This window comes from Ambystoma mexicanum, chromosome 8, assembly GCF_040938575.1.
Source record: "Ambystoma mexicanum isolate Mex_15411 chromosome 8, UKY_AmexF1_1, whole genome shotgun sequence".
NCBI classification, from domain to species: Eukaryota; Metazoa; Chordata; class Amphibia; order Caudata; family Ambystomatidae; genus Ambystoma; species Ambystoma mexicanum.
The window spans coordinates 901,449,053-901,471,452 of NC_090929.1; the positions used below are offsets into that span (position 1 = coordinate 901,449,053).

The 22,400-nt window shown below is 46.7% G+C and overlaps 1 protein-coding gene across 1 annotated transcript in view; it reads right to left on the reverse strand.

Moving 5' to 3' along the window:
* Positions 1 to 22,400, reverse strand: part of LOC138472557 (synaptotagmin-15-like) — a 492,423-nt gene that overhangs the window by 175,323 nt on the left and 294,700 nt on the right. The window contains exon 5 of the mRNA XM_069610789.1: positions 1,597 to 1,767. Coding sequence (XP_069466890.1) covers positions 1,597 to 1,767 — 171 coding nt within the window. The remainder of the gene's footprint in view (positions 1 to 1,596; positions 1,768 to 22,400) is intronic.

The following is a 22,400-nucleotide window of genomic DNA, read 5'->3' on the forward strand; positions in this document are numbered from 1 at the left end:
ACTTTCACTGGCCACATTGCCCTTACTTGACATATATGATGTATGTGTGGACAGAAACCTCGATGGCCTGCTCATTAAAGAAAGATGGTTGACTGAATTCTCATCTTCTCCTTCACTCCTACTCTTCCTTCATCAGATTAGAACCTCTTTTTGGTGACTACATCCACAGGGCCCGGTGGCAGAGTACTCCCCTTCCACAGGAAAACTCACAAAGCCACACACCTAGACCTCTCAGTATGTGATGGGTGCAAGAACAATGGCACCCTGACAAACGCCACCCAACCACCACTTCAGTTGCTACTGGCCCCCAGAACACTTCAGAGGCATCTTGAACTCCTTCACCACCCTCCCCACAGAAATAGTCCTTATGATAAACGCATCTTGATAGCAGGACTTTTTAAGCTAAGGCTGAAAGCCATCCCCTCTTTCAAACACATCCTCAACCTCTGGGACAGGCAATAGAAAGAACAGCCTGGACACCATCCTCCAACACAACATCCAGGTTCAAGACACAAGTGCCTTGGTTAGATCATGTCGCCAGTCCATTATCCCCAGACCTCCTCTCTAAGTTGACCCCCTAGAAAGACCGTCCCACCTTCTGATCTAATCAGAAACTACTGTCCAACACTTCAAAGATCTGCTTGTTAAAAGCCCCCATAGATTGAACTTCCAGTGCTCGTGGCGATTACTGACTTGCAGCACTCACCGACTCTCCCACTCAGACTGTAGGGGCCTGCCCCCCCCTAAAGTGAGCACAAAAAAGACCAACAAACAAGGGATGGTACTACAACCTGATATGATAGGTTATTTATAACGCCCTTAATACCCAGAGGTTTCTAAGCCCGTGGATCAAACCTGCGGTGCTCAGTGTCGTCTTGCTTCCAAGGCGAGCATGTTGCCCCTGAGCCAAACCTTTCCGAGACAACAACCTCAGCCCCCTCAAAGGACGATGCCACAAATAGCGCCTAGAGCAGAGACACCACAACCAAGAGTAACCACAGCACAGCCCACATTGCCTACACGAAAGATACATTTTCAGCCAAGCAGAGCGTCTACTCAACCAACATCCGAGATCCAGAGGAGGCAATGTATCCCACCGAAATGCACCGTCTCCCCACTCCCGAATAACAAGTAGTGTGCGCCAATCTCACCACCTGGCGCATAGCGGTACAGTAAAATAAAAATGATTTGCCCAGGATCACACACTTTGGAAAATACATGTTCGACTGTGCCCTGGTCAGAGGTGTCACACGCTGAAACAACCATTCCATGTCGACGAAAACGCGATAGGCCCATTCACACCAGGCCCCAAGTCAACACCCTCAACGAACCACATCCAAGTGAAGTTGGATGGGCTGGGTATGCACTTAACAAATGTCTGTTTACCACCTCTGACTAGAGTCCTCCCTAGTCGGATGAAAGTGTGATGCAGGCAAGAACAACTTGTGGCATAGCCCCCTGCACTATGCAGGTAAGTGGACATAAGCATAGACGCATAGCCTGTAGATAGGAATGTGTGATTCCTAGTGCCCGTGGCAGTGCAGTCTTTTCACTGTTTTCTTTGCTCACGGTATCATTGTAAAGTGAGATGCTGACCTCCAGGTTTTCCGTCTCCAGGTCCCTCCAGAGAACGATCCTGCCGTCGCCGATGAGAACTTCGTTCTTCAGGGGGAAAATGACGTGCCCCAGCGGGTGGTGCTTCTTCATTTTATCCACGTGGACGACCGAGAACTTCAGCGTGCGTTGATGTACCGTTTTGCAGGACACCTGGGAAAGAAAGAAAGGACTCTTTAGTGTGTTTAACTGTCAGCAGAGAAGGCTTTCAGCCCATGAAGTTATACCAGAGGTGGTATTAAAAACAAACGTTGCACCAGTTCAAAAGCACTAGGACATTTTATTTCAAGGTATTTTTGCACGAGGGCAAAGAGCCTAGACGAGGGAAAAAAATTGCCTGGGCCAAAAATTAATTGAAAGAATATTTGTTTGCAATAGGGCAATTGTTGTCGTAGTGCTAACTGCACTTGCACTGGTGCAATTCTTCTGGGATACCACCAGTATGTTCTGATATTTTGCCCAACAGAAGCGGGCAGCAGGGCAGCACTGTTGTCAGAGCAACTAACCGTCTTCAATAATGCCAGACTGCTCTGCTTGTTTTTTTTTTTTTGCCAACTATTCTGTGTCCTGATAGGCGTGACGTGGACTGCTCCCACTGAGTAAGAGCAGCAGCAGCTCTCCCCCACAGGCCGCCATTTCCAGAGCATGATGTGAGTGTGCCGCTGTCAGGTGTGTGAGAACGTGCCTATGGGCTGAGTACCAAGAGAAAGGGTGCCTGCTGGTTAGCATATGGCGTTTGATTTGGGAGTTTGTGTATGGGTCTTTGTGAGCGTGTGCCTTGCATACTTGTGAGAGTGCAGTGTGTTTGTGTGTCTATTGAAGAGTGTGTCCATGTGGATGTCTGCCTCGGAGTGTGTGCGAAGGTGGTGTGTGCGTTTCTATATGTGTGTAAGTGGGCGGTTATACTTCAGTGTGTGTGCGTGGGGGGGGGGGGTATACGTGTGTATGTTTGTAATGTTTTTATGTGTTCCGTTCTCTTGTGTGCACAAGAAAGAGAGAGAGTAAGCATGTCAGGTAAAACGAGAAAGATTATTTGTGGCATTTGTGAGACAAGTGTGTGTTTGTGGGATTAATGGTGTATACATCTGGGGAAGCGTGGAAGTGTGATTCTAAGACTGCCTGTCCATATCGGTAAATGTGTGTATGAGAGAACATGCTTTTGTATATTTGTATACCCATGAAGCCACTGTCACGCAACGCTCATGGCATGACGCATGATGTAGTAACAACTCACACACGCATGAGGAATGGAAATGGCACAGGAAAAGCAGTAGCACCCCACAATGCTTATGCTGAGCCTCTCTCTTGTTTTGATTGGCAGCCCACGTCAAGTCCAAATGGACCACAGGGATTATTTTCAAAAGGCACATTTCTATCTCAATTAGTTGAACGTGTGATGTCATACAGGGGCGCAGGCAGAGGGTGGCAGTGGAATCGGTTACCGCCTGACACCTCCCTAGTGTCCAATGTGACCCCATGCCGCCTGCAGGGCTAACACCCAGTCAGGACTGGCACTGAGTGTCAGCCCTGATTAAAAAAATAACTTGTGAGTGGCGCTCCGACGAGTGCAGCCCGCTACCATGACTGGCTGTCAATGTACCTGCCCTGACCGCCAGCCCTGATATAAAAAAAGCTCTGCGAGTGGCACGCTGACAAGTGCACCGCACCACTCACAAGGTTTGCTGTACATTTCGTCTCCGTATTCATCTAGAATTATGAAGAGCCTTCTCAAATTGTGCATAGTCCTCCTGCCCGGGATAAAACCTGTCTGATCCGGATAGACCAGGTCCCCAACCACTGGTGCTAGGCGCCCGGCCAGGATTTTGCATAGGATCTGAATATACACATTAATCAAGGATAGCGGTCTATATGAACCACAGTCTGTCGCATCCCTGCCCAGTTCAAGTAGCACCACCACCAAAGCCTCCAACATGGAACAAGGGATCACCCCAGCCTGCAGAGCCTCCGTGTACACCTGCAACAACCTAACAGTGAGTACATCTTTATAAGCTCTGTACAACTCCACGGTAAAGCCGTCGACCCCATGGGTTTTGCCCAGCCCTAAATTGTCCATGGCCCACCCGACATCCTCTTGCACAACAGGCGCGCCTAGTTATGCACTTCGCTGCACCCACACACTCTTTAGGTCAGCCTTCTCCAGCCATGCGATTCCATGTGTTCTATCGACCCCCTTTTGATCGGTATACAATCCACTAATGAGCTCCTGAAAGATAGCACAGATCCCCTCCGGATCTGAGACCAGGTCACCTCTGATATCTCGTACCCCGTCACATGTTCGCTTACCCCGCTCTCTCTCAACTAACCGAGCCAGAAGCTTGCCCACCTTGTCCCCCGTTGAATACAGCTGACCTGTATACCCAGTAAAATCGAACATGTAGAAGGTACTGCAGGAATCCTTCAGTTTGTCACTGACATCTACCTTGATGGACTGTACTTCCTCGCCGTTACCCTCTCGGGGTTCCAAATCCGCTATTTCCCTCTGAAGTCGAAGAACCTCATCAGTCAATGCTCTCCTCACCCCAACCTTAGCAGATATTCAAAATCCCCTAAAATATACCTTCATAGCCCCCCATTCCATACATCTACATGCAGTGGAACCCCAATTGTGATCCAAGAATTGAATTATCTCGACCCTCAGTGATGACTTGAATGCCAGGTCCACTAACATGTTATTATTACACCTCCACCTGGGGATAGGGGGAACCAGATAGTGTTGCAGGATTTCCACAGATGGGGGGGCATGGTCAGAGAGTGTCCTATCCAAGTACTCCACCCTCCCCACCAACATTACCATTTCCTCCCTTACAAAAGCATAGTTAATCCATGAGTACCCGCAAAATGCAATATTTCAGAAATTAAAAAAGAAATGTTCTTCACATAATTATTCTGTGCTCTCTCACTACACTCGGTCACTCTCGATAAATGGGGAAATAATTAGGCCCTCCACTCAAAATATTCACCATGCATGACTGCACACTGCATTGACCCCGAGCACGGTAGATGAGGTGACTCCTCTTAATAAACATCATCTCTAGTAGCAAGTCATCGCAAGCTTCTGGTCCTGATGGCATTTGCAGTGATGTGCTCAAAAAAGATCTGGACAGCTGGGGTTCAGCACTAAACTGCCTATTGCACTGAATTGGCAAGTCCCAGCTGATCCCACCTTCGTGGAGAGACAATATTATTGTCCACATCTGGAGAAGGGGTGACCGATCCATGCCGGGAAACTATCGCCTCCTTGCAATGCTCTATGCTTCCTCAAAAATATTTACTCCCATGGTTCTTTCCAACCTTTGGACCTGGTCTGTGGAAGCCAAACTCATCCCACTTAACCAGACTGGCTTCCAACAGGGTCTGAGCATGACAACCAACTGTCTCGCCCTGAAGTCTGCCATCCAACAGGCCGGACTCACTCGACAGTGTCCTCTATACACTGCATTTATAGACGACAGCACAGATTTCTACTCCATCAACCGTAACAAGCTTTGGCCGAAGCTTTCATCTTGGAATATTACATCAGGCCTTTTGTCCATGATTATCCTATTACACACCGAAACTAGGGTAAAGGTTTGGTTGGATTAGTCTGGTTCCACTTCCATCTGGAATCCGACGGTCCTTGGTTTGAAGAAGGGTTGCATCCTTGGCCCTCTTCTGTTTATTCTATACCTAGCAGACATGGGCCCAGCCTTGGCAAATTCTATATCTTTCCCCCTAAAATTGGGAGACTTTCCTCTCCAATGGCTGGGCTACATGGATGACATTATCCTACTGGACCTACCTCACCCCGCAGGCCTACAGGCATCTCTCGACAAACTGAAAAGATACTCTGATTCTCTGGACCTTGTGGTTAATATTAAAAAGACCAAGATCATGGTATTTCACCCTTCGGGTCGCCAAAAGGTCACAGTCCTTTGGTACCTGGAAGGGGTTAGACTTGAGGTGGTAAAGGTGTACCAATACCTTGGTACTCTTTTGGTATTTTGCTGCAGCTATACCTGGCCAAGATCAGTCCTATCCATATCTATGGTGCCATAGGCTGGCACCCCGGTAACGAGTTGGGAGTGGCAAGACTAGAATCCCTCCTTCTGAAGAGGTTACTCAGATTACCAATGCATGCTCCATTCGAATCCATTTTTGGAGTTCGGTATCTTTTCTTGCATGGCAAGATTAGAGCTCTCTCTCTTGGGCATATACTGGCGCTTGGCTAACGCTGAGGCTGATTCACTGAACTCCATTATCTACAGTCTTGCTCTGTCTAAGGTTGCTTATATGCACCACAGAGCTTTCTATTGCATTCTTTCGACAGTAGGCAGATGGTCGGGCTCCATTCCAGCTGCCTGTGAGAGCTGTTCTTACCCCAGGTTCAAGGCTGCTGCGCCTGTGGCGGTGTATGCTAGCTATCGTGAGCAGTATGTTGCGCATCTAGCCACCAAGGCGAACAGCGTTCTATTCACGGAATACATCCTTAGCCGGGACAGCTCTCTGAAGTATGGTGACCAATTTGACAACACCCTGGTTTGGGATTACCTTAAGGTAAAAACTAACTCTGTTAAAACCTTGGAATGGACGGGTGTGTGGGTTAATGATCCTATGCTCATGCGCACGTGCCGCCTATGTGGCACTGCTTTTCTTGAGACGGCTAAACACCTGTTAATCTACTGTGAGATGTTGGATACACTCCGACTTGGTGGCTAAATAGCAGCAGGCTTGGGCCCCTTACTTCCTGGCCAAGCACTATGGGAGATTTTTATGAGGGGAATCATGAACCTTGCATTGTTTTTTTACTATTTTTTGGAAGACGGTGGCTTACATGTTGGAGAACTCTTTGCCTGTGGTCAGCTACCAACTTGTTCTGTGACACCTCAGGTTTATTATGCTGTTATGCTGCTGACTGTGCTAATAAGTGTTATGTTTGTACATGTTAAGGAACTTTACTTTACTGCTGTACAATACTAGCTAATAAAATAAAGAAACAAACATTTAACAGATTCTGTCTGGACTTATAACCTATCGAATAATGACTTAATGGCAATAATTGGTAAACTTACGTTCTCAAGAGTAGTGGGCCCCGAGGGGACCTGTAAGGCCTTGTTAAAACTAGATCCTTTGTTGTGTGCCAGTGTGCTCTCCTGAGCGTTACTGGACATTAGCGAAACAGGCAAGAATTCCTAAAGGATGGCAAACTGGCTTTCACAAGATGGTGGTCACCACTGGTAACTTGTTAACTTTAGTGAATATTATTGACTACACATGGTCCGGGAGAGGTCTACCCTTGTATGTTGCCTATGTAGATTAGTCAGCAACTGTTGACACAGTTTGCAGAGGCAAATTATGAAAAGAACTGCAAGTTTGGAATATTCCTGATGGCCTGCTAGGTATGATTGTTTCACTTTACTCCGAAACTAGGGCGCAGGTGCATCTAGATCAGACTGGTAAGATTTCCAACTGGATAAAAACTGAGGTGTTAAGCAGGGTTGCTTATTGGCTCCCTGCTTGTTCAACTTATAGCTGACTGATCTACAGGAGTTTGTAGATGTAAATGGTACTTGTCACGTAACTTTTGGAAAAATGACATTGTCCTGGTTAGGATATGCCGACGATCTGATAATCATAGACTACACTCCACAAGGTTTACACATAAAATTCAACGACCTAGAACTGTATTCCAGGTGTAATGATCTGAGGATCCCTATAGCCAAAACTAAGATAATTTTATTTAATCATGAGAGAAAAAGAACGAAAACTCATAAGTCGCATCTCCAGAACCAGGAAATTAAATTGGTTAAGGATTACAAATATCTAGGAGTAGTTGTTGATGATCAGTTGAAATTGGAAAAACAGTGGGCACTTGTGAACCGAAAAGTTAATAAGACTGTGGGAGTGATTCATGTTTTTGCGGGTAATTATGGTGGACACAGTCTTCTGTCAATAGCTATGTTGTACAAAATGAAAATTAGATCAATAATGACCCATGAGACTGAAGTATGGGGATGGGAAGTTCTGCACACACTTGAATCAACTGGAAGGTAAATGTCTAAGAAAACTATTTAGGTTACCACCAAAGCTCACGGTGGAATATGTCACCTTGGAATTCAATATGCTAAGCTGTAGAGAGGTTATTTTGTTATTATAGCTGGTAACAGCTGAGGGGGATACTTTGATACAAGGTTTATGATTGGCTTATCGAGCCCTGGATGCCCCATTGAGGGGTTGCCCTATGGAAAAAAACTGATACTCAAGCAGAAGATTTAAATGAGGGGATGCTACAGTATCCCATTGGTAATTTTAAGAACCTCTTAAGTGTACGTCAGGTTCAAGATAGAGAGCAACAAATTGTGTCATTAGCAACTAAATCGTCCAGTGGTGAATTTCTGAGTTACAGTGACAGTTATTGCCCCCAAGCTGCATATTTAACGGCATATCCATATGGTAATACTGTTCGAAAATATCTGGTAATTAAATTCAACTGCTTGCCTTCAATAGAAGCGTCAGGCGGGCGCCTCAGGATTTCACGGGAAGGTAGATGCTGTCGCCTATGTGGTGATCAGCTACTAGAAACTACAAGGCGTCTCATAATGCACTGTCCTAGTTTGAATTATCTAAGGCAATGTTTTCTTAAAGAAGTATAGAAATGATGGAACTATTTTTGATATGCAATCACTGTGGGTGGAGTTTTTAAATGGAAATGAGTTTAACTTAATTTATTACATTGTAAAACTATGTGACATGATTTTTGAAATCTTGAATGATGTATGTGACATCTGATCTTGATTTGGATGTGCATATGATCTGTTGGTATGTGTATAAGGCCTTTTATAAGGCCATATGTATATAGTTAAAAAATAATATTGTTGTTTCTTTAGACAAACAATTCTATGGCTTTAATCCCGTTTTTATAAAAAAAAAAACTGTGCTGCAAAATGCATCAGTTCAGCACATTATTTAAAAATAAATTATCGGGGGGAGGGAAACCCCCCGAAATCCCCTTACTTATTTAAGGCTGCCTCGCTACTCTCGGTTGCTCGCACTTATTTGATCAAAAATGTAGCTCCCTGCACTAAAAACATTCACTATCCCCTGTGAGGGCTCACCATTGAACCATTTAGAATCTTGGTGCCGCCTCAGGAACTACCCCCCCCCCCAGCCCGGCACCAAAAAGATGGCATGAGCAGTGAATGGCGATCGCCGAGTTATGGTTACTGTAACTGGTAATATTCTGTGGGTTTTGTGTTGTGCTGCAGCCTTAACACCCCTTCAACCAGATCATTTTAGCACATTTCTCAGGATTTTATTACAGAAGGCTCTACAACCGTAGAATTTTGGGAGATTTTCAATGATATTTTCTAATAGACCCACAATGTCTAATGAGCATAGCATGTGGAAACTATGAAAGGGCATGTTCCAGACACCTCAAAGAGACCCAGCGTGTATAGTGTTAGGGGCGCTGTGCCTCAGCACTGGCTTTTGTCATGCCCTGGGTCCCCCATTGAGACACAACGCACCCACTGGCCAAAGGAGACTTTACCACCTATTGGACATTTTCTCTGGGACATGACTTTCAGAAAGGCCCCAGACACATTAAAGAGACTCACAATGCCCACTGGGCATGACTTCTGTGGACAATGTGACTGGTGAACGAATGTATTTATTTGAGGTTTTATAGCATAGCCGATTCAAAACACAGGGAGAGAAGAAGCTGCAGGAGAGAGAGGTAATCAGTTACAATGTGAGCAGGCCCACACATTCATGATCACATACATGCATGACATCGGAGGATACAAACACTGGGATTTAAACAAGAGATTGCTCATAGCAAATCATTTACAAGATACTTTTGTTACCCACCAAAGGCCTGATTCAACACTCAGGTCTTGGTCAGCCTTTTGAACCTTTTAGGGATGTATTCAGCTCTGTTTAGTGGGCAATATAAACCTGCAACATATGTAGCTATCTGTAGTTTTGGACTAATGTTCACATGACCACGCACCATGGACTATGCGGGCTAGGCTGATGGGACTTGTAGTCCAAAACATCTCGAGCACCAAAGGTTGCAGGTCACTTCATTAGATGATCCCATTACTGCTAGGGTGCAGCTTTCATGCTTGCTCTTTCTGAAATTTAGGGCAGTGATTAGCTCGCAGTTACAGTTAGTGTATCTATGATTCCTTCTTCGTTAGTTGCTTCACGAACGCGATTTCAAGAACCCCAGACCTGTGTTCATTTGGGGGTGATTCTCTGCTTGACATGGAGCCAGCATGAGACCTTTAAGGCCTGTGCCATAGAACTCCAGTGCATCATAGCTGACTCAATTATTTTTGCCTTGTTTATCAGTATTTGTAACGGATTGATCAGTAGATTAATTAGGCCTATGTGGAAAGGATTGCACTCATTCAGTCTGGCAAGCACTAAGGCTCGTGTGACCTCACTTACGTGCATGATCTCGAGTTAAGGGATGGTTTTCTTCATCACATAGAGAGTATTCTTTGCTGGATCGTATTGTTTTGTGGAATGCATAACCTGTAGTTGTGAAACGGGATTCCCAGAGTCTTTGTTTTAGGGAAGGGACTGGTGTCTTTCCCAAATGTACTGACCATTAAGAAGGTAGTGTTTTGTTGGCTCTGCTATTGCCAAGCACAAGATGTGCTCACTTCATAGACACACAATGTACCACAGTGCAGACCCTGTGGTCATGACCAGGGGAGATGTTGCCCTGGGCCTGGCCTTTGGCTGTACTTTGAGGAGAGAGAGACCGAATGCGCCCACTTAGTATTGCTGCAGACCATGGCCAGAAGATGCTGTGACATGGACTTACCACTTGGCCATGCCCGGGGCACCTCGCACACACAGGCATGGGCTGCGGTCATGCCCATTGGACACACAGCCCAGACCATGGCATCAGCCATAATTTGATCATGTCAAATAGACTCAAAGGCCCAACAGGCAAGGCTCATAGATAAGCCCTGTGAACACAGTACTGGCATGACGTTTGCCTTTGCTCTGTTCCCTTCAGAGAGCCCCAATGTGCAGCCCGGGTATCTCAAAGAGCCCAAATATTACTACTGGGCACGGTCTGCACAGAGTGGACACTGTACCCGGGTAATGGCTAAACACCCACTGGGCCCGACACAATGTAAGTGGCATGTGCACTGATCTTGGTCTTTTGATCTATTGAGGTCTGCGTCTCAGGACTTGAGCCTGTTAGCCTTTTCTATTAATCCACAGTTTTTTCATTAAAAAGTATCAGATTCTACTCCTCGCAGGCACCTCTATAGCCTGCTAAGAGTTGGAGTATGCCCAGAGGGCTGGCATATACCGCTTTTCTATTTTTCTTTCAATTTTGAATCACAAATCCTTTTGTGAAGCTCATAGTGCAAGATGGTGACATATAACAAATGATCAGTGATGCCCTGGCCAATCAGAACTGCTCTCTTTCCAATACAAATTGAAATTGCTTTTTAGGGCAGTATGGATCTGGGGATCACAATAAAGGAATCAATTTCAACAATAGGCATGCCAGTCTGCTGGCTGGTTTGAGAGTGAAAGATATCGTAACTACATTTGACCCTTTATTAACAGATTTTCACCAGACCAGGTAAAGATTGTGAGCGAGACTGATCTGCAGCTTCTGCAGCATGTTTTGAATAAATACGTCCACTCGTTATTGAAGTAGGTAAGAGCAAAAAATCCCTATGTTTTTATAGGAGATGCAACTTTTGGGACCCACCTATTACTTCACCCACCCAAACAGAACTTCACAAAACCTTTCTAGATTGGGTGCACATTTGTTTGCGAAAGTTTTGAAGAGTTTTTTCTAACAGGGCCAAAGTTATTAGAATTCACAAAAGGGCTCCTCTGGTATAATATTATTCTATTCAAAATTTACAAAATTAATTGAAAAAACTTTTCTTAAAATTGTATGAAAGATACAAAGCAAAAACTAAAAACCACTGAAAGTCAAAAGTTATTGCTAGGTACGCAACTAAAACTCATACCCTCCTCATGCATGAGGTCACCCAAGCCATCAGAGATTACATGAGACTTGACATTATACCTATACACTTGGATGTCCCGCTCGGCCATCTCACTCTTTTCAACCATGAGAAATTGCGTGTGCTACTAGATGTCACCTGTGCAAAGAAATGTTCAACTCTGTGTTAATCCAATTATAAAATGACAAAACTGTGATTCCTTTTATTGGACTAAAGGAAAATATTCTGCTTAAATGGTGTAATGCTTTAACTTTCAAAGTCCCACAGACTGAAAAACACTCTTCAAAAGCTACTTAATTGCACCATTTATTAATATTATATAATATTTTCAGTTAATTCTGTGAAAGGTATGAAAACCTGGAGTTTAAATGCCCCTGTAATGGATAGACCTATTTTCTGACATACACACCACTGGCTGTAACTAAAGGTCACTTTGGAGAAAGGTATATCGGTTATGCAAGGGTGCAGTACCACATTCTGGTTCTAGGCGCCCTTGATCAACAAGGCTCTTGTATTGTGCAGAAAAACACAGGCTTTAATTAGAAGTCACTACGTTTAAATTGGCAACATGGAATCTTTATTGCTGGTGGTAGTTCTTGGTTCAGGCAGAGACAAAGAGAATTTGAGATATTTCTTTGCACTATTTGACCAATTGAAGGTAAGTGGTTTTAAACATATCAGGTTGCCTGCTTTAATTTTCGACGTAACACACAGATTTATGCAGCTACTACCCAGATGTCTAGCAGTGTACCGTATTACGAAAATACCCCAAATGTTTCCTTATGAGCTGATGACTGGGAAGTGCCATAGAAAATTCCTATAAACTCCCACCACATATTCCTGTGGTAGCATTCCCCATACTACATTGCAATGGCATCGATACTGGGATCCCAGAAAAGACACTTGCAAAACATGTGAGAGCTCAGACCTGCGCCACCTGGTTATCTCTGGCCTAAGACAACAAAACCACATCCTACCAGCACGATAGCTCCTTCTCTGGTTACCGGCAAAGGAAGAGTCCCAATTCAAAACCTTGTGTCTTGTTCATAATTCACTCCAAGAGCGGACCTTGGAAGATTTCACAAAGGATTTCCAGTCCCTTCAACTAACAAGGAACCGGACATTGGGCCTTATTACAAGTTAGCCGGTCCGGATTTAATGGTGCCGATAAAATGGTACTGGTGTTTCCACGGCCCCCATTCCCATGAAGTCCTATTGGGAATGGGGAGTAACGGAATTCCGGTGCCGGAATTATCGGACCACCGGGGCTGTAATGCCTTGGTAATTCCGGCAAGTCTGGTGCCGGTAAATCCCCATGAGTCTGGCGGCAGTCTGCCGGTTTTACCGGCATGGCTACCGCCGGACTCGTAATGAGGGCCATTGTGTATTAAATAAATGTTGAGACTGTGTTCGGATAGCTAACACTAACACTGTGAACTGGTGACATTACTAGACTTAATTAAAGACAAGGGTGGTATTTCATCAATCTTGCACAGTGCAAGTGCAATGAGCACAACGGCAATAATTGCCCTAATGGAAAGAAAAAAAAACATTCTTTCAATGCATTTGCACCAGGGCAAAGGACTAGTTGACGAGTAAAACATTGCCCCGATTCCTGGTTCAAATTACTCTTGCACCAGTGCAAAGTTTCTGTAATATCCCCATGATGCCTGATTCGCGAAGAAACCGGAACACAGGGGAAAAGTGTGACGGTGCCAAATCCCACCTGATGACACACAATGAGATTCACGAAGAGAGTGAGAGCGATTTGCGCCTAAAACAGCATTGTGATGAGAAAAGAGAGCACATTTTCCAGGCACAAATCCCTGGCAGGGAACATGCAGATGCAAAAGTGAAATGTGAAAAAGATGAAATGACACATGCAATGGTAAATCTCAGTGGGGCAGTGAAACACTTTCAGAAAGTATTGATCAAAAAAGTGGAATTAGTCCATGCATATTTGCCCCATTTCCAAACGTGATTTATGCCAAATTGAAACTGGGGCAAGTTGCAACTTTTAAAAAAATCAATTATCAAGCTCTTCATAGGCTTGTTCATGTGCCCGAATTTCCACTGCAAGCTGGAGGTAATTGTGGTTCCTTCCCTTGCTGCCCACCCCCATGCATAGTGGGTGTCTGAGAGCCCGCACATGGGCAGCATGCGCCCACGGAGTGCAAGCAAATGCCCAGGGATTTGTTCCTTTAAAACCTTTGGGAATAAGCTCCAATTTTTGCCTTCACCAAAACTGCACTTTTTTTTTGAAGTTCAAATGCATTTGCACTCGCAAAAGACTGTGTGAATCTGGGACATGGAGGTGTCGCTAGGGGGGTATTACGGGGACTGTAGCCCCAGATCTCTTGGTTGTAGCCCTGGATAGAAGCTCAGGGGCTACAGCCGAAAGGCTAGCTAGCCCCGAGTCTTTTCCAGACCTAGCAACATCTGTTTAATAGAATATTTGATTGCACGGATATGAATTGCAGGCAATGAAGCAGCAAGGGGCTGTAGCTACCGGTGCATGTCCTCTTCCTCAACATCCCAAGGTACCTCCGTGTAAGGATATGAATTTCAGGCAATGCAGCAGCAAGGGGCTGTAGATACCGGTGCATGTCCTCTGCCTCAACATTCCAAGATTCCTCCACGTAAGGATATGAATTTCAGGCAATGGAGCAGCAAGGGGCTGTAGATACCGGTGCATGTCCTCTGCCTCAACATTCCAAGGTTCCTCCGCGAAGGATATGAATTGCAGGCAATTGAGCTGCAAGGGGCTGTAGCTACCGGCGCATGTCCTCTGCCTCAACATTCCAAGGTTCCTCCGTGTAAGGATATGAATTGCAGGCAATGGAGCAGCAAGGGGCTGTAGCTACCAGTGCATGTCCTCTGCCTCAACATTCCAAGGTACCTCCGTGTAAGGATATGAATTGCAGGCAATGGAGCAGCAAGGGGCTGTAGCTACCAGTGCATGTCCTCTGCCTCAACATCCCAAGGTACCTCCTTGTAAGGATATGAATTGCAGGCAATGGAATAGCAAGGGGCTGTAGATACCGGCGCATGTCCTCTGCCTCAACATTCCAAGGTTCTTCCGTGTAAGGATATGAATTGCAGGCAATGGAGCAGCAAGGCTCTGTAGATACCGGCGCATGTCCTCTGCCTCAACATTCCAAGGTACCTCCGTGTAAGCATATGAATTGCAGGCAATGGAGCAGCAAGGGGCTGTAGATACAGGTGCATGTCCTCTGCCTCAACATTCTAAGGTACCTCTGTGTAAGCATATGAATTGCAGGCAATGGAGCAGCAAGGGGCTGTAGATACCGGTGCATGTCCTCTGCCTCAACATTCCAAGGATCCTCCGTGTAAGGATATGAATTGCAGGCAATTGAGCAGCAAGGGGCTGTAGCTACCGGCGCATGTCCTCTGCCTCAACATTCCAAGGTACCTCCGTGTAAGCATATGAATTGCAGGCAATTGAGCAGCAAGGGGCTGTAGATACCAGCGCATGTCCTCTGCCTCAACATTCCAAGGTTCCTCCGTGTAAGGATATGAATTGCAGGCAATGGAGCAGCAAGGGGCTGTAGATACCGTTGCATGTCCTCTGTCTCAACATTCCAAGGTTCCTCCGTGTAAGGATATGAATTGCAGGCAATGGAGCAGCAAGGGGCTGTAGATACCGGTGCATGTCCTCTGCCTCAACATTCCAAGGTTCCTCCGTGTAAGGATTTGAATTTCAGGCAATGGAGCAGCAAGGGGCTGTCGATACCGGTGCATGTCCTCTGCCTCAACATTCCAAGGTTCCTCCGTGTAAGGATTTGAATTTCAGGCAATGGAGCAGCAAGGGGCTGTCGATACCGGAGCATGTCCTCTGCCTCAACATTCCAAGGTTCCTCCGTGTAAGGATATGAATTGCAGGCAATGGAGCAGCAAGGGGCTGTAGATACAGGTGCATGTCCTCTGCCTCAACATTCTAAGGTACCTCCGTGTAAGCATATGAATTGCAGGCAATGGAGCAGCAAGGGGCTGTAGATACCGGTGCATGTCCTCTGCCTCAACATTTCAAGGTTACTCCGTGTAAGGATATGAATTTCAGGCAATGAAGCAGCAAGGGGCTGTAGATACCGGTGCATGTCCTCTGCCTCAACATTCCAAGGTTACTCCGTGTAAGGATATGAATTTCAGGCAATGAAGCAGCAAGGGGCGTTCCTCCGTGTAAGGATATGAATTGCAGGCAAGGGAGCAGCAAGGGGCTGTAGATACCGGTGCATGTCCTCTGCCTCAACATTCCAATATTACTCCAGTTTTTCTCCCATGAACTTCTCTCCTGTACAGGAATGAGGGATCTGCAGAATGGAGATGAGCTGCATAAGTGATAGGCACTCCCCCTGCTTTTTTCCCTGCGATGCTCCTTTTCAGCCCCTGCCTCACCTTCTACTGTAACGTGTCTTCTCTCAGTCCCTGACTCCACCCACTGGTTTGGTGCGGGCCTTTTAGAAAGTGCTGTAGGCAGAAATTAGGCAATGGAAGAGAAAGCCACCTGGAACGCTGTGATGCTTCACTCTACGCCAGGCTTCCGGAATGCAGCCTAATGCGTTAGAACATTCTGCCCCAATGGGCAGAGTATTATCATAAAATGTTATCCATCTCCGGTCTATATGGCTCATTAATTCCCAGGGTGGTGAAAAATGTGGGAAACGCTCGTGTGTGTTTCTGTTTGTGGCGGAGAAATGCACGACAGGGGTCCATGGAGACCCTGTGAGCGTTGTGCCCACCCCCCCCCCTGCCACTCTTAACAAGAGGGAGATGAGGGAGATCAGGCAGTGGGGAAACAGCCATACTTCATTTTGTACCACATCACGCCTCTGCCCACAGTGTGTGTGTGATGTCTGAGGCAAGCGCTTAACTCTCTGAGCTCTCTGACAGGCAGTCAGCTGTGCATCAGAATGGAACCTCCCCCTGAATGGAACCTTCCCCTGGGGGGCTGTGCATCTGTTTGGGGCAGAATCCATTCAGAAAAGATGCTCCCATTGAAGAGGAAACGAGTATTTCACTCACTCGATGGGGGCCGAAGGGATGTACAATGTGGTACGGTCCATTTCCTTGAATGGGGGGGAACATATTTCTCAGTGGGAGATTCGTCCTCAGAGGACAGATTCCCCAGGGACTCTATTTCATAACGAGGCAACACAAACAATTGTGTAGTTTACCAGCATGAAGCACCACTACAAACAGCAGAATGTCTTGTTAGGAAGTGAGGGATTCTTTCTAATTGTATAAACTGTTTTGGGGTGGGGGCAGTCTCAACCCCTCCACCATTACCTTTGCAGTCATATAATATATCCTGTAAACATAGTGGAGTTATGGGCAATGCCGCCGGGCCGCCCAAGGCTAGGCCAGGTAACTGTTGTTACATGGCAGCAGGGTTAGGAGAGGGGCAGCAGCCCTCCTACAGGGTCAGCGCTCCTCTCCTCCCCACAGATAAGGGAGACAGCAGTGTCTGGCGCATCAAAGCGCAGGAAGGGTACCTCACCCTTCCACGAGAATATATGTGTGCCTTGCACACATGAGAACCAGGCAGGGAACTACAAAGGGATGCCCCCCCCTAACCTTCTCCCCCGGGGGCGGAGGAGGCCCCATTAGTCAGCTGCATGGCTGGCCTGGGGGGGTTGGTGCACAGCCCCTCCCACACATACTACAAAGACCCAAGGGTTGCCCTGGGTCTTATATAATGAGCTGCTTGCAGCTCCAAAAGCACAAACTGTTTGTGGACCCTGCAGGATAAGGAAGTTCGCTGTGCTACTCAGCGTCTTCCTGCTCTTTTTCTTTTCCACAAAAACCCTGCCACCCTAGAAAAAGGGGAGAAGAACAATAGAAAGAAACTCAGGACACCGTACGGTGACCACAACAAGTCGTGGGACAAGAAAGGCGGCACGGGCCAGAAGGGGTAACCTCTGGACCTGGTGCCCAAAAGTATGATATCATATGGATATGTGATTATTGTTATTGTTTCCATAACCATATCTGTAACAATAAAATCATCCTACGGCCTCTTATTGCCAACACTTGACCATATTGTTGTGGTGTTATATTTCATGGGGAGGGCAAGGGCCGTAAGACATGACGCACACACCCCACAACAACTAATGTAAATCTGCTGCATATGGGTTCAACAGTTATGCGCATGACCGCGCGGGTTATGTGGGGCTTGATGTAATTTCGGCTGCGGATGCAATATTCCTTGCACAGTCTCGGCTTTACTTAGACTTTGGTAAAGGTTTATCACTGGATATGGTGACGAGATGATCCCATGTGTCTGGAATTTCCTATTCCACTCCAGGGTTATGATTTTACTCTAGTTCTGCTTGAGTTCATTGTATTCAATTGGGGTGACCCAAGCCTTCAACTCCCAGAATGCAATTGAAGGAGAAATAAAATCCTGGACTTGGGTTTGCTGTCCCTGATGACACAAAGCAATTTTGTAGTTTCATCACTGGAGCACCATAGCAGGGTTGGGCCAAAACCCTTCTTTGAATTGGACCAGTGGCACAGCTGGCAAGAGAGAACACAAATCGGCAGAAGCAAGGGGATTGGAGGAGGGGGCACTAAATATTGGCGAGAGAAAGGCTCTCATCTCTTTCTAGCAAAAAGTGCTCTTTCTATGAGTTGAGCAATTTAACCACATCCTAAGACACAACAACGCGCTGTGCCCAGCCACAGCTCACTGGGGTTGTCTCCGCGGTCCGTATTGTTAATGCAAAACATCACCAATACATGTCCTCCAAACTGACTGCCTTCTCGATGGACGCTCCCATCCGGGTACAGCACCTCCAGGGAAAGCCGCACGTCATGCGCTGCCTCTGTCCCAACCCCACAATCGACACTTCCAAAGGCAGCTCTTAACAACATCATGACAGCCCTGGCAAAAAATGCCTTGAGCGTGGTTTATTCTCCTTGAAATCATGAGAGGACCCTAATCTCCCAAAATATGCGGTTAGTCGGTCTGCAACCGGTTTCAAGCCTTTTCAGAGTGTTTGTTTGAGCCCCTTGTTAAAAGCTGCCAGAAACCAGTTAGACGTGTTTCACACAAGTGCTTCACTTGAATAATTCCTGCCTTCCTGCATTCCTTCTTGAGCCACGTGATTGTAGAAACAAGCATTGGCAATGCCAATAGTTTTGGCGTTTAATGCTGTTCTTTGCATTTTGCATTTGTAGGCACCTGGGTGCAAGCAGGAGAGTGCAGAGTTTTAAAACAGGATCCGATAATGGGTGCAGGTGTGCAATGGAATGAGAAGGGGAACAGAGCAAGGGAGGAAGCCATTGATAGAGGATGCCATGGATGAGGAGCAAGAGGAAATATGAACGAGAAAGGGTGAGAGAGTAAGATAAAAAGTAAGTGTGAGTGGAAGGACAAGAGAAAACATAAAAGCTGAGAGTAAAGGTGAGATTTGGAAAAGGCTGAAACAGCGCAGGAGTTCTTTTTGCTATTTGCACTTCGAGGGTTGCTGGGTAGCACACAGTGTTAGTATCATAAAAGTGTATATGCATTAGCGACCTCAGACATATAGGAAAGGCTGAGTCGGCCTTGCTGGAGTTTGGTGTTGTGATCCGGCATATGAACACAATGCAATGAGTGCTTAACACACTGAGCAACACTGGCACTCAAATTTATCAAGATGCATTTCAACTGTGCGAATAGCAGGCAATCTATACATTCTCTACACAAGGGTGGGAAAACGACACGAGGTCAGTTGTACTGTTGTGAATGGACAAAGTGTGCGTACAACAATGAACACAAAAGCATTTCGGGGATAATTGATCAGAGCAAAATGTACTTGTCAGCAACAGTCTGGCAGCAGACTTGCACCTCAGCAGTGCACCTTAATAGATCCTGGTATGAGTTATAAACATATATTTTTTAAAGGGCCAGTTGCTGCACACACCCAGGGTGAGGCCAGGGATACACGACCTTTTTTCCCTCCCATAAAGAGATCTCTGTGCTGGGACAAATGATCATACACAGGTTTTCCAATTCTGGGCTACTCTACACAGCAGACTTTCATTTGGAAAAAAGTAGGTAACAGAGCCAGAAGAAGGCACGTGTCGCCTGCGTGACTGCCCAAGGATTTGCACTTTTGGGGGGTTTTCAGCCACCTCTCACCTACAGAACCATCATTAGGAGGATACTTGCTCCAAAACACCACTCCCCTAAAACTAACAATAAGGCCAGTGTCTCTGCGCCTTGGAAAGGACAGTCCTTTGTCCACTGTGAACAGCAGCAAGTCTCCCTAAATTAACATTGTTTGGGTGATAGGAGCTGATGGGGGCTGTTGCAACTGAAAGCCCTCGCAGCTTCCCCACCAACAGTTCACTACGGAAACAAAATTACCCATTGCACTTGGGTTTTTATCTGTAACCCTATAGTCCTCCGCCTGCACTTTTGGACACCTGCTGTCTGCACTTACCCTTGCACCTGCCACCTGCTGGCCGCACTTCTTGTTATTGTTTTGATCCCTTGTACAGGACTGTCCCACACCTTTCCCCTGGCACTTTTCCCCTACCCGTCCCTTGCGCTTGCCCGATCTTGATGTTACTTGGCCTAGTAAGATTGTTGTCTCTGTCCTCGCTCTGTTCACCCTTCCTTGCCTCGTAGCGCCTTGAAACACTTGTGTATAGGCGCGTTACAAATGCCATATCAAATCATTGACCTCTTTTTAAACTGCCTAATTTTTGTCCATGTCTGCTTAACGTGCAGGAATGACAGCGGTTAGGTTGTTCCACCCTTTAGGAATGTAACTTTTGCTGTACAATGTTCATAATTACAAGCTACAGGGGTGTGTATTAAAAAGTGAATGTTTAGTCTTGCATTGCCCTGTATCACAGTATGTGTATAATTTCAGTCCGAAAGAGGAATACAGAACTGTGAAAAGTACACACTTCATAATGACAATATTCTAAAGCCTTAAAGAAATTCGTTAAATGAAAGAATCGTCCCACCATGAATGGAAAACCAGTACCGAAATGCTATGGAAGCAAAAAAAATGTACTTCGCAGACGTGTTTTCGATACCCTGGCATACTGATTAATACAGCCCACGCCTGATCGATGCAGCCCCCATTATGTGGGAGGGGTCGCTGCTTGCCTCTGTTTTTCATCCTCCTCTGGCACAATCGCAGAATGCAGGAAAACGCTCACACACTCAGGGGTGCCGAGTACGGGGGCTCTGGGGCCCGAGCCCCCCCCCCCGCAAAATCAAGTCAGGGCTGAGCCCCCCCACCCCCGGCCGAGAGAAGTGATGCAGCATCGATGGCCCTCCCCTCTAGCACTCATATTGGTGTATGGTCCTGGAGGGGAGGGCTTAGAGCAGCGGTATTCAAACTGTGGGGCACGCCACTCTGGTGGGGTGCAGCCTCATGCCCAGGGGGGGCACGCATCCACAGTTTGAAAAGAAAAAAAAAGAGGATTCATTACCAAAGGATCGGGCTGTTGCTTCATCAACAAGCAGCAGCCCGATCCACGGCCCCTGCCACACATGCTTAATGTGACAGGCCTTTGGGAGGCCTCAGGCTCCATTAACAGCCTATTTATGAAGACAAAAGAAGGTGTGTGCTTTTTATTTTCTTCATGAATAGGCTCCTAATGGAGCCTGAGGCCCCACAAAGGCCCGGCCTCTGTCACAATATGGGTTGTGGCCAGGGCCGGCCTTTGGGGTCCCAGCGCCGTGGGTGAATTGGCGCCCCCCCCTTCCCCTGTGGGCCCCTGGTGAAAAGGGGGCGGGGCCAAGAAGTGCCACATTTTTTTTAAAACCTCCTCGCTCTGGCGAGGATGTAATTATTTGAATAGGGCGCATCAGCACCCTGTTGTTATTAGATGATCTCTGCTACCGCAGGGTCATTTAATAATAATGAGGCGCCTGACACGCCTTCTGACACTATGCCAGCTCGGGGGAGCCCTTGAAGGACTGCCCCGAGCTGGCGTAGTGGGGGGCTAATGGCGCCTTTTGTTGTTGAAGGCGCTGCGGCTGAGGGGCGCATTTGGTGACAATCGGGTGCTGAGCACCCGATTGTCATTGAATACGCCCGCCAGCCGGGCCTTCTCCCTCTACGCCAGTTCGGGGAGCCCTTGAAAGACTTCCCCGAGCTGGCGTGGCGGGGGCTAGTGGCGCCCTGGGGGGCATGGTGCCCCGGGCGGTCGCCCGGCCCGCCCCCCTAAGGCCAGGCCTGGTTGTGGCAGCAGTGGTGTGGAACTGCCCAAGTGTCACAGAAGTGTTAGAACATATTTGGGCAAAGGCACCTACTGTTTTACAAAATAAGCACTTGGTATACAAATGCAGTTGCAATTAAATGTTCATTAAAAAAGTATGCCCTCAAGAGTATGCTATCACAGAGAAACCAGTTCAACTACCCACTCCCATGTGTGCTACTGAACAGGTAGAGGTAAGTCGAGAGCCAACCAACCTCTTTCTCCTATCTGTCCTACTGTACCATACTAATAAGGGGGATCGCTCTCCTGCAGCCTTTCTCCCAGTCATCGATTCTTGATGATTTACTGGTGCACTCACAAAAAAAAGATTTTTTGGGGGTTAATTTTGTTTACAAAAGTAGCATATTGCTAAAACCCCCTCTCTGCCAGTTCGTTGTCCTTGGAGCGTGCCAGGCTCCCTACCCCCTGAGAGCCACCAACCTTGGGTGCTGTTTTATAACAAATGAAAGACGCAGACAGAACAATAACTGTGTGAGTCAACCGAGAGATGAATGCACTCATGCTCCATTCAGAGAGAGGCTTTGAAAA